Source organism: Urocitellus parryii, chromosome 4 (assembly GCF_045843805.1).
Source record: "Urocitellus parryii isolate mUroPar1 chromosome 4, mUroPar1.hap1, whole genome shotgun sequence".
NCBI classification, from domain to species: Eukaryota; Metazoa; Chordata; class Mammalia; order Rodentia; family Sciuridae; genus Urocitellus; species Urocitellus parryii.
Window position 1 is genome coordinate 192,600,655 of NC_135534.1, and position 13,161 is coordinate 192,613,815.

The window sequence follows — 13,161 nt, forward strand, 5'->3', positions numbered from 1 at the left end:
AGCAAGGCAGAGCAGCCTCAATGAGCATCAAACCAACTGGGGCACATTGTAAAGATGAGCAATGGAAAACGGTGGTGGTGGGTGGGAAGGCCACTCACTTTAACACCCTCCAGGGAAACAGTGAAGCCTGGTAACTGGAGCAGGGTGAAGAGAGGTGGGAGTTCGCCCTCTAAAGACCAAGCACTCCAGGGAGCAACCCTTGATTCAAACAGCAGGAAGGGTACCAGCTCTTTCATAGCCTGGGACATTCCTTAATTCAAATGCTGCTGACTGTACTTCTGCTAATGAATGGCTTTCTCTTTGGTATGGTTGCTAGTCATAATTGCATGATTTATTTTTTTTCATTTTGGTCTAGCTGTTGGCTAATTTGATGTTGTAACAATGACTCAGTATCTGAGGGAATGGCCTGGAGGAGGGCAATTCAGTTCTCTTATTCTGTTCAGTGCATTTTAAAGAAACATTTCTTAAATGCAAGAACTGCAGGACCCATACCCTTGAGGGTCTGGAGATGGTAAAGCACCATTGTCAAGCGGCAAAAAGACTCTTTAAAGAAATAACACGTGACTCCTCACCATTGGAAAAGATGGGCTTCTAGTGATATTCCAGCACTGGAGAGGATAGTTAAAAGCATCAGGTTTAATCCATGAGACAAAAAGCCATCATGCAAAGGAGGCGTACTTGTAGGACTGGCCAGGTAAGGTATGGGAGAGAGGCCGGGGGCTGGAGGCTGGAAAGGGCAGCCTCCACAGTATTCATCACAGCCATGGCAAAGGCTTCCAGACAAAGGTGCAGCCCACAGGGAGGTCTCTGAGCATGCATGGCCAGCCGCCAAGGGCACATGGAAAGGATCCAGTTATGGAGAGAAGCCGAGTCCCTGTTCCATCTCTTGGAGAAGAAGCAGAGAACCCTGGGAAGAAAACATGAACAGTGGAGGAAAAGGTACCTGTGAAGGCCTCGGCAGAGAGCACGGGTGTTCTATAGCCCCGGATCACCCCATAGATGGACACTCTGTAAGGGGTGTTGGCCTTGAGGCCAGGGATGTCCATAGCCCGGAGGCTGCCTGGCACCGTGAGGTTCTGAGCGGCCTCCACCTTGTTGGCTTCCTGCACCTGAATGACAAAGTGCTCATAGGCCTGGTCAGCGGCTGTCCAGTTGAGTTTGAGGCCATCCCAGCCGACCTCAGTCACGACTAAGTCTCCCAGCTGGGGGAGCTCCTCTGAAGAAGGACAGAGAGGTATTTGTCAGTGCTGCAAACAGAAAATGAGGAGCCACAAGTCCCACGGCCCAACTCCAGGAAAGACAGAAAGAGGAGAGGAGGGTTTTGTTTGGGTGATTCCTGGTCTGTGGGTGCTTGTGCTTTGAACTTGGTACTCTGGCTGCATCTTTCTGCAGGAGTTGAAAATGGTCAGAAAGGGGAACCTCTGCATGGCTCGGCCTTGAGACAGCCAAGGTGTCTGTACAGATGCACAACCCCCTGGCAGCCCTGAGCATGGATCGCCAGCTGCTAAGGGCTAAGAAGCATGGAGAGGGTGGGTCTGTGGAGGGAAGTGGGGTTGAAAGTGCAGGTTTTGGAGGTGGGCAGATCTCGGTAGGAATTCCAACACTGTAATTTGCCGGCTGAGTCATCTTGGGCATGTCACCTGGCTTCTCTCTGAGCCCCTCTCTCTTCATCTTTCAATGATGCTGACAGGACCATTTCATTGGCTTGTGTGATGATTATATAATAGTTTTTAATCAATCCCTTCACATCCTACCTGACACAGAGTGAATGACCTACAAGTGACAGCTAAAGAAAACAGTCATTATTTAAGTATTTCTTCTTGGAACTTTCAGTCATTTGGGGGACTGACTTGCTTCCTCTCATGGCCTGGAGTCAGAGATCACCTCAGTATTGGCCACCAACTCTCTTCCTGGCTTTATAAATTATGTGCTGTCTCAAGTTTGGATAAGCACAATGTTTAATCTCTGGACTTCCCTCCGTTTTCAGGGATCAGAGGTTACATACTGGATTCTTGCTTGGTTCTCTCCTCCCACCTGCTTTTGCTGCTCAGTGAAGAATGGTTGTGTCACACTACGGGGGTGCTCCTGTGAAATGTGTGTGCCTACTTTCTATTAAAAAATGACTATTTTTTCTCAGTAAATGGTGCAGAACAGGGCCCACTATTAATTTCATATGATGTAGGAAGGAAATCGAATGGCGTTATTATTGCTGATTTTAAAAGATTGCATTCGGGTATAGAAAAAAAGTCCACTGCTTTATGAGATAGTTCTCAGGGTTAAATGCAACTTCTCAGCCTCTCTCCTTAAAACTAAAGTGGCTATGGATCAGAAGTTCTGGAGCAAAATATCTGCAGGGATCTCAGCCCCCGCCCCCACTCCTGCAAAGGTGGGGGAGCTTCATTCTCAGGTATCCCTGGATCAGAAGAGTGTGCCAGGAGAGTCTGAGCAAACTCTTCCTGTTAGAGGGTCTGTTTTCAAACTGTCCCCCACACAGACCTGGCACTTTGCTGGAAGGACTTCTTTGGAACACAGATGCAGGCATCTCCCTCTTCCTTCCCAGCTAAGAACTGCTCTTTGTCTGTCATATAGAGGGCTTCCTGGGGAGATTTCATTTGCTAAAGAAGTTTTATTGCTAAAAACAAGTTTGTAGACTGTGAAGGTAGCTCATTCTGCACCCAATCACACATTTCTCAGAGACCTTTTGTGCTATTGTTTTGTTTAAAGGTACTTGAGGAAACACAGGATAATAACTTGGCCAAATGAGGTAAATGATAACATCACCTTTTTATTTTTGAGATCCTGTGTGGTTTCTATCAATGACCAAGTTTGTTTGGCATATAAGAGCAAGAAAAACAACTTATTTGAACTAGCTAATTTGTGCATAAGTAAAATACAAGGGACATGGGCTTAGAGAAAAACCTGATTATCACAGATTTGGCCCATTTGCCCAAAGCACTTTTTGAAGCTATTTCTAGAAACCTCAAGAAGAGTTCACAGTTTTCTATGATAGATGGAACATCCTATTTTCAGGGGACAAATTGAGATGAACTATTTTCTCTCTCCAAGTTGAATAACAAACAAAGAACTCAAAAAGTACTATCCTTTCTTGGAAATATTCTTATCCTGAATATCTGATAAGGAGACAGATGTGGATACTTTCAACTGAAGATGACCAGATCATTCCCAAGAGTGATTCTGTAGCCATCTGACTAGGAGCTAGACGTTAGTGACTCTAAAGCCAATATTGATAAGGTATTTTTTAGAAAGTTCTTCCCTTATCCTTGTGCCATGGTCCTGCTGTTGTGCTATTTTTTCAATAAAACTGTTGCTTATGACACATTTAGCCATTTGCTATTCAATACTGACTGCACCATGGGCACTTTGATAAGCACGTTCATTCATGAACTCACTAATGCTCATGACAGTGTTCCAAAGTAGGGGTGTGATCTCTGCTTTGAAGACGAGAAAAGGCTCAGAGATGCAAAGTGATATACCCAAGAATATTCAGCCAGGAAGGTGGAATCCCAGCTCAAACCTTCCTGAGTTACAGATTCATGCTGCCTGCCAACCACTTTTAAGGAGGATACCCTGCTACATGGTATGGAATTTTCTATCCCAGCAACAGGTCTGGAAGGGGTCATATACCTGTGGTGACCTCTGCAGCAAGGGGTCGAGTAGTGCGGCCCTTGAGCTCCCCATGCAGGGTGACTGTGTAAGGGGTGCCAGCCCTGAGGCCTGGGATCTTCACTGAGTGCAGGCTGCCAGGAACCATGAGTTTAAGAGCTTCTTCCACCTGACCAGCCTCCTGGACCTGAATGATAAACTGTTCATAGATGCCATCGGGTGTGGTCCAGTCCAGTCTGAGGGTATCCCAGCTAATCTCGGTCACTGTGAGGTTTCCCAGATCTGGAACCTCCTCTGCATAAGGACATAAAGTTGCTGGGTTACTAAAAAAGGCAATTGCATGCTAGGATCCAGGTGAGATGGCATTTTGGCTGAGGTTGGGATGAGCTGTCTGGTTAGTGTCGATGGCAGATGCTTGATTTACAGCGGTGTTGAGCGAGCTCTCATTGTTGGCACTAAAGCCGGGGTTTTTCTGTGCAACCCTTGGGAATGAAAGGTGGTTTTACAAATTGTTCACCACTTCCATTCTGGACATACAAACAGGGTTTTGGAGTGTCCTTGAGTGTGTGCTTGGCATGAGCTCAGAGCTATTTTATTTTCTTTCTTTCACTTACAAGTAGTGCTTTCCAACTCCTTAGATATTATGACTGAAATTTGCTTTGGAAAGAGCAACCTCTCACTTTTGTAAATGAAGAATAGGTGGAATTTTCCATGGGACTGGCTACCAGACTACAATGAGGACGCGGCCAAATAAGGGATGTGATATTTGGGAAGTAGAGATGATTCACCGGTATTTCCCCCAACATGGTAGGGGCTAAACCCATTTGAGAGCCTTGATTCCTCCTGAGCAGATACAGGGGGATGGAGCAAATGAGTGAATTAGTCTAGAATACCTGTCAAGACTTCAACAGAGAGGGGGGCTGTGCTGAAGTCCCCAATGACCCCGCGGATGATGATGCTATAGCGTGTGGCTGACTTGAGCCCAGGCAGGTCCACGGACCTCAGCCCTCCTGGGACGGTGAGGTTCTGGGCTGCCTCTCCTGTGTCAGCCTCCTGCACCTGAATGACAAAGTGCTCATAGGCCCCCTCTGGAGCAGTCCAGTTGAGTTTGAGGGCATCCCAGCCCACCTCGGCCACCGTGACCTCTCCCAATTTGGGAGATTCTCCTGGAGAAGGACAAAGAGCTGGTTTAAATCACACACCAAGATGCAGGGAATCTTGAACACAGGAATAGGCTTTTAAAAACTTTGATAAACATGCATCATGCAGCTTTCTAAATTTTAAGAGAAGAGCAGAGGGAGAGGTTGGGGACTATTTGTTTTCTAATTATTAAAGAATGGCCCTAAACATCAGATGTGGGGATTAACTTATTTATGACTTCTTTTCCTTTTACACACAGTGTTTTAACTCCCTTGCAGTCAGTCCCCTTCCTGAGGCCACAGGGTGAGTCCCACAGAATAGGCTCTGTACAGTTTCAAAAGGGGTTGGTATGCGGAGTGATGGTTAAGGTGGCCTTGGAGTTGTGCTGAGAGCCTTGCTGTCCATTATTGGACTCTATGGCACTCTGACCTATAGCAAAATGAGTCCATTCCAAAGCTAGATTATCTGCCTGATTATCCACGGGCAGTTTCCTGTTGGGAGAAAGAGAAGCTGTAGGTGTAAAGGTAAGAAGTACCTGTGAAGGCCTCGGCAGAGAGCACGGGTGTTCTATAGCCCCGGATCACCCCATAGATGGACACTCTGTAAGGGGTGTTGGCCTTGAGGCCAGGGATGTCCATAGCCCGGAGGCTGCCTGGCACAGTGAGGTTCTGAGCGGCCTCCACCTTGTTGGCTTCCTGCACCTGAATGACAAAGTGCTCATAGGCCTGGTCAGCGGCTGTCCAGTTGAGTTTGAGGCCATCCCAGCCGACCTCAGTCACCGTGAGATTTTCCAGTGCAGGGGCTTTGTCTGAATAATGAACAGAGATGGGGTCAGTTAAATTATTCCTCAAAATGCTTTTCTTCTGAGGCCTGCCGCCAAAGATGCAAAGTCCTCGGAGTCCAGGTGCAGGATTTTGCTCAGGACATCCCTTAGCCATGCTGTTCCCAGTAAAACCCCAAGAGAAAAATCATACAGTACTTGTTTGACCTGCATGCATATTTGGGTTTGTGTTTGGGAAATGTATTTTCCTATCGACCTGTGTCCTGAAGACTTAGGAAACTTTTCATCTATGTGAGTCATTATTACTTTGGAGAATATATCTCCTTATAGGAAGGTGGCCCTTGGCTGTCCTTGGGTCTTGGTCCAGCCTTCTGTACCTTGAAATAATTGGCTGCTCTTAGATCCTGCCCCTTCCTTTTGTTGCCTCCATCTCCCCTGGAAGTTCTGTTGAAGTCCATATGGGAATCTTGCCAGTTTCTAGGGTTCAAACCAGTTTACTCAGTAAGGACAAGAGGTAAAGGAACACTCTACTAGTAAGACTGACCTGAGAAAGGTGACATACATTTGAAAAGGGGTCCCTTATTGGACAGAAAGAAAGACTGAGGCCTTGGGAGAAATGAAACTTACTGAGCTCAATTAAAACGGACTGCAGCCTCTTTATTCATCTGACACAGAACTTCGGCAAAAGCCCACTTGTCTGAGTGTGCCTAAAGAAGGGTCATGGGCCTGAGGCTGAGCTTAAAGAGACTCTACAAGACCTAGGAAGAACAAATTTTTCTGGAAAGGGATACTGTAAACAAGAGAATAGGAGCTGGATTTACTCACTCAAAAGAATAAATAGTTTATGTACTTATACCTCACATTGCTAATTTCAAATGAGCCCTATATGTTCATGATAGCATTCATTTAATTACATGAAAACATTTCATGTAATTTGAACAAGGTCATCCTTTCAGAGGGAAAAGCATGTCTTTTCTAGAATCTGTTTAATTCAGACTTTTCCAAATTCTGGAAAACATTCTTAATTGTTTCCTATTGGCAAGGCTTATAATCCTTCAGCTTTCTTCTTTGTTTAGAATTTACTTTGACCCAGCAGATAGGTACACAAACCATGACCTGAGGGGCCACATCTGGCCTGCCGGCCCCTGTGGGAGTTGGCAAGTGACATCAGTTTTTACATTTTTGAATGGCTGACAAAAATTCCAAACAGGAATGATATTTCCTGATGCATGAAAATCAAATGAAATTCAAATTTTGGTGTTGTAAACTAATTTCCACTGGAACAAAGTCATGCTTGTTCACTTAAACATGCACGATGGCTGTTTTTGGGTGACAAGGAGTGGAGCAGTTACGACAAATTGTCTGTCTTGAAAAATCTGAAATATTTACCATCTGGCTGTGTACAGAAAACATGTGTGATACCTGATCTTGAACTACAGTCCATGGATACCTCGTTTAACCCAATTCATATCCTGGTGCTCATGCCCAAGGCTTTATAACAGTTCACAATTGCCTAGACACTGTCTCCATGAGAAGGAAAGGACCCCAAACTCAAGCTGATGTGTCTATATTTGGGGAAAGAAAGGAGAATCTGCTACCCTTAAGCACACAGGCCCTTGTGAGACCAGGAATGATACCTGCAGATAGGATTTTATCCTTGACTTTGGGATTTAACCATAACTAACCTCAGGAGCATGCTGCCCTCAAATATTCCATCAGTCCTCATGCGTAAAGAGATGCAGGACAAAAACAAATCTAAGCAAAAATAAACTCGATCTTGTGGCTCTTAAACTCCCCTTCTTGGCTGGCTCTCCTCTTTTTTGTTCTTCTGCTTTTCAACATCATTGCCAGAAACTTATCTGACATTGGCAATTTATATTTTTGAGTGAACGAAGACACCATCTTTCCTCTCCAGGAATCTGTATTTTAAGCCTAATCTCTAATATGACATAAAACATTATTTTTTTACCCATCATAAAAATTTCAGATTCCAGATTACAAAGGATATGGGGAGAGGTCCCTACCTGGAGGAGGGAGGAGGTGGTCACGGATCACATGTTAAGCTGTTAGAGTAAAGACGGATGGAAAGGGAAGAGCAGACAGACAGCAGAAAATGTGTCTTCCTGATGAGAATCCCAAATCCATGAGGCTTTGAAACAGCTCTTGTGTAGGTCACTGATGCTTTCAGAACTCGACCCCCACATCCTTTTCACGTAATTCCATGTCCGTCAGTAAATAGCAGTAGTCATGGTGATGATGATCTTCTGCCAAAATTTTTGGCTATTTCTCCATTTTTGAGGGTAGGGTAACTGAGAAGGAGCACTGGTTTAACTCAGACTTTTCCAAATTCTGGGGAACATTCTTCCTTGTTTCCTATTGGCACAACCTATAATCCTTCAGCTTTCTTCATTTTTAGAATTTACTTTGACCCAGCACATAGGTACGCAAAGCATGACCTGAGGGGCCACATCTGGCTCAGGTGTCAGTTGGCAAGTGACATCAGTCACTTGAGAGGAGTGTGTGGCCACATGAGTAGCGGGTGCTGCTGGCATCTGCCCAGAACCCTCTACTAAACAAATGCCAGTCAGAGAAGTCAAAGGTGCAGCTCTGTGAGTAAGATTAGTAGAGAAATGAAGGAGACAGGGAAGGGAGTGATGAAGGGAGGGGACACCATGAAGGAAAGCAGAGCGGATGGAGTTTAGGTGGCCACCGAGAGGCTTCCCATGAGTGCTGAGTCCACATTTCCAGAGCTCATGACACCCCGTGGGCTTCCTGCCCCCAGAAGCCAAGTGTTTCCATTGAACAGTTCCGCACTGACTTTCTTGGCATTTCTTGATGAAAAGGCTGTTGTCTTTTTCTTACAGCTGTGCGTTGGAATCTACCCTCTGAACAATGTCAGTGGGCCTGGGAAATCAGAATTTCCAAATCCCATGTCTGTGCTCGGGGTGGGTTGAGCAGCTGGCCCTGAGGAATTTCTGGCCGTGTCAATTTCAAATCTTTCGATTCCCACCATCCTGAAGATGGCAATGACCTAGTGCTGACTTGAGGAGACACCGCTTCCTTGTTCACTTATGAGATAAAGAGCGATTCTCCCATAGGATAATATCATCTAAGTCTGAGGACCCCAAAGGTAGATGAAATGGCACCAATACTTTTATACAACAACCCCCACATCCTGTTTCATCTAGTCATACAATTGAGTAATTTTTCATGCAGAGTTAATTGAAATGAAAAGTCTGGGTAAAGTCTGGGCTGCCTAAAAACTTGTTGGTGAGTCTCTGTATCTATCAAGAACAGGGTCCAAGCCCTTAGCATAATTTTCTGGGCCCTCTGCAGATGTCCTTGATGACCTCTCCACCCTTGAACCCTGCTTCTCTCCAGCTCCATCACACAGCAGGACCTTACAGCTTGTGTCTCATGGGGGTGCAGTTTCTCGTGCTCTGAGCCTTTCAGATGCTGCTCGCTGTTGGAAATGCCATTGGTCCTTCTGCACATGCCCAGCTCCTTTTCCTTTTTGAATGTTCATGGCCTCTTCGAAAACCTCTCTGGGCTCTTTGCTTGCTCTTCTTAGGTGTGTGATAGGTTCCTGCCTCTATCCTCCTGTGGCTTCCACATGTCCCTCTAAGGCAGGTGAGTGACGTTCTCACATTTTGGTTTGATGCTGGGTCTTTCTCATGACAGTCTGCGTCACGTGTTCAGGGGAGAGGGCTGTGTCTTTCTGTTCTGTACCAGCAGACTGGACTCAGAGTATGGACGAAATACACACATGTTGGCAAGATAAATATTTGAATAAACTTCAGTTTGCTTCATGAGACCATCAAAATGGCATATCAAGGGTAGAATGGTCTCTAGCACCCGTAGCTGTGGTTAAAGCAAACTTCCACCTTCCTTCTTCCAAAATTTATGGGAATATCACTCTTGAGTCTCATGTTGCTATGGAAACATGCTTCCTCATCTGTGCTTCTACCTATCATCTCTGCCTGATGCCCCCATTGCCTCCTGTGGTGGCTCTCAGTACATCCGTGGCCTTGGCCTGAAGCTGGGTTCAGTTGATTTTATCAGAATGCAATTGCAGAAGGCAGAGGAGAAGAGAAGAGGAGACGGGCAGGGAGAGAAATGCTTGGCACACTGATTTTCTTCCATGCCAACAGGAAGACTCTCTTTCTTCCTCCCCTCCCCTTCCTTTCCTTTCTTCTTTTTATAAATCCAGATTTAGATGAATTAAAGACTTGGGGAATGACTTCCTTTTCCTTCCCCTGAGTTCTTAGGGGAGATATTGATTGCTAATGCGGAGGTGGAACAAAAAGACCAGAGAATTCTTTGGAAACGCCAACTCTGGAGCAGCTGGAGTTCTCCAAATGCTCAGGAGGCTCATGCCACATGCTTGGCTGTGTTGAAGGCACTAGAGGTGCAACATTGGTAAAGGGGACGGTCCTTGCAATCTGGCAAGTGGAAGTAGTCATAGATACTAAACTGACTAACGGACCACTGAGGAGGCAGAGAAGGGTCAGGAGGGAAGCTAATGCAGCAGGAGGGACAGATCCAGGGAGGTTGCATTTCCATACTTTATAAAAGTGTGGAAGTCCCCTGCTTGGGAGGACACTTGAGCTGACTGGGACAAGGGAGAACACCGTGTGGAAAACTGGAAGCAGTGTGGCATCTGGGGAGCAGGACAGCATGTACAGATGGAGATGGGAGCAGAGTGTTCTCCTGGCGCCTGGCTGAGGTCTAGATGCTGAGCTCCTCAGAGCACAGATCTGCCTGCCTTGGTTCAATGGCCTGAGAACTCAGCACGGAGGGCGGCCATAGAATTTCACTGGCTTAGCGGCGAATGCAAGAGATTTTTAAAGAACTCAAGAGAAGAAAGCCACATCTGTTCTGCTTTTAATAAAATAAAATTGTTCTGTGGAGAAAGTCACGGGGGGAACATGTTCTGCAGACAACGAGGAAGATCCAATAAAAAAAGACTTTGCACATGTTTTCCTGCGATGGAGAATTGTCTTTGAACACAAACTGTGATGTCTTTGAAGTAGACCGAAGGAGGTGTGGTGTGGGAAATGAAATGGCTGAGGCTTTGGGATGTCAACACAGTGTGCTCCTTCAGATAAGGGATCCCTCCTGGGGTTCGCTGGAGAGGTTTTTGTCTCCCTGGGTTGCTGAGGTTGGGGCTTCCCCATTGGAGAACAGCGGGAGCATGGCTGTGACCCAGAAGAACCAGCGAGGGCTGAGACAGGAATCACTCCGCGCACAGCATTTGTCAAACTCAGGGTAAAGTTGAGAGGGAGAGGAGGGGGAGGAGCAAAGAAAGATTTCTTCTTTTATATTTTGAATCATTTTTTAATCCCTTGATATCTCATACCAAGCTGAAATGGTCAAATCTCTGCTATAGATTTATTTCTTTTTTGATTCGATTCTCCCCCTCCCCCATACTTGATTAAACTACCCCATGCAGAGGACCCTCCAGCTGAGTGGAGCAGTCCCCGTGGAGTTAAGAGGACTGGCCATCTGGGCTCACTTTACACTCTTTGGCAGAGAATGTTCTTTATCTACCAAATCTCTCTCTTTTCCTTACAAACAACCTGATGTGAAGTGTACAGCGTGTTCCGACATGAGACTACCCTTCTGGTTCTCACTCGGAGGTAAGAATGGCCAATGGCTTTGGGGGATTGTTGAGTTTTCCGGAAAGACTCGTCTAAGAGGCAGCCCAATTTTGGAGTTTGGGTTCTCTCTTGGTAATGCTGCCCAGCACATAGATGTATCGCAGCAGCTATAATGTGACATTCAGAAGACATCGAGAATGGGAGTCAAGGACTAAGAATGCTGCAACGGAGGGACAGAAGAGGCCGGAGTCCCTGACAACTTGAAACTACTCTGTGGTCTCCAAACCACCCAGCTCCAGACTTGTTTTATGAGAGAAGAAAACAAACTCTCTCTTGCTTAAGTGATTGTTACTAGAGAATTTCTTGATATTCAGTTGAACATATTTATAAAAGATCAAGATGCTTTAAGGCATTGCCAAATGTTCCCATTGCTGTCCCTTTTCTGGCTACGGAGGTTCAGCCGGGGGAACACCTCTGTCATGAGACCTCCACTACCTGTTCCTGATTCCTTCCCTCTCCTCCTTTCCTGATGGGTCTCTGAATATCATATCTTCCCTGAGAACTGTGAGCAGGAGACATGGGTCAACTTAGCAATGTGATGATGTAACCCACTGCCCCTCAGGCATCAGCACAGTCCAATGCATGCAGGTGGTGCTCAATAGATTTTACTAAGTAAATTGAAAGTTAGGCCGTTGACTTGCCAAATCCCACCATTGAATACTTAGTGGCCAAAATTGCATGTGTTAGGCATCACATAGAAAGAACTATTTTTTTCCTGATTGTCTTCAACTTAGCCACTAAGAAAATGGGGCAGGAGGTTTAGTGATTAGGATTGAAAGGGCTAGAAGGGACATTAAAGGGCCAGGGTTCAGCTGTCATCATGGATAGACCAGGTTAACTTCTAAATGAGTAAAAGAAAAGAGAAAATGAGAAGGTGCCGCGGGAGGATCAAAGGACCATGTGTATCTCTTCAGGGGCAACCTTAGAGGAAAGCCAAAGAGCTGGAATAAAAACATGTCAGGGAAAATAACTCCAAATTATTGTCAACATCCCGGTCATCTTAAAATTAAAAAAAAATTTAAAAAAGGAAAGTAAATTAATTGTTGGGGTAAAGAAGGGAAATCAACAATTTAAGAGATTCTGTGAAACACCTAGTTTTAAAAGAAAACAATGACAAACACAAACCCCGTTACTCTAAGCCCTCCTGGGGAAAAAATAAATGTCTAAAAACCACTCTTGTCCTGCAAGGAGACTTTGCTGAAAAAGTGGATCATAAGAAAGTCAACGCTTGGGACAGACCAGCGAGCAGCTCTGTGGAGGCGGGACCTAGAGGTTTCTTGGATGGAAGAAACAGCGCGTGGTGGTGGGAGTCCCAGGTGCCCCTCACCTGGTTGCTGGGTCGCTCTCCTTGTCCTGCTTCACGGCAGAAACTCATTGCTCATGGAAGGACAACCTGGCCAAAAGGGTTGGCAAAGCTCAGCCTCAGAAGAGGGCTTCATAAGGCACAGGGGACTCACCGGTGGACGCCGTGGCAAGTGCGGGCTTGCTCCTGTGCCTGCCCTTCTCAGCCGTCAGGAGGATGGTGTATTCCTGGCCTGGTTCCAGGCCTCTGAGGACATAGGAGGTGGTGTTTCTTGGAAGCTGGGCCTCTGCCACCTGGCCCGTGGGGAGGCTATAGTTGAGGCGGTAGCGGTCAAATTTGGCTAATGGTGTCCTCCAGACCAGGGTCAGGCTGTTGTCCGTCGTTTCAGAAACCTGAAGGTCCCTGGGTGCATCAATTTCTGGGAGAAAGGCAGAGAGGTGGATACTCGTAAGGCTGCAAGGCATGGCTGCTTCTGGCACTGAAAGTCAACTGGTCTGGGCTAGAATCCTGGGTCAGCCCCAGAAGGACCATGTGGCTGCAGGATGGTCACCCCTCTGAGATTTTGGTTTCTAGGTTTGCAAAATGGGTCTAGTTATATGTTACTTTGTGGCTTGTTTGGAAGACTAAAAATAACGTCCTGGGGTATCCATTCC

At 46.1% G+C, this 13,161-nt stretch overlaps 1 protein-coding gene across 1 annotated transcript in view; it reads right to left on the reverse strand.

The window, feature by feature from the left end:
• Tnc (tenascin C) overlaps positions 1–13,161 on the reverse strand; it is an 84,704-nt gene that overhangs the window by 35,312 nt on the left and 36,231 nt on the right. The window contains 5 exon segments of the mRNA XM_077797970.1: positions 944–1,216; positions 3,646–3,918; positions 4,518–4,790; positions 5,300–5,572; positions 12,663–12,926. Coding sequence (XP_077654096.1) covers positions 944–1,216; positions 3,646–3,918; positions 4,518–4,790; positions 5,300–5,572; positions 12,663–12,926 — 1,356 coding nt within the window.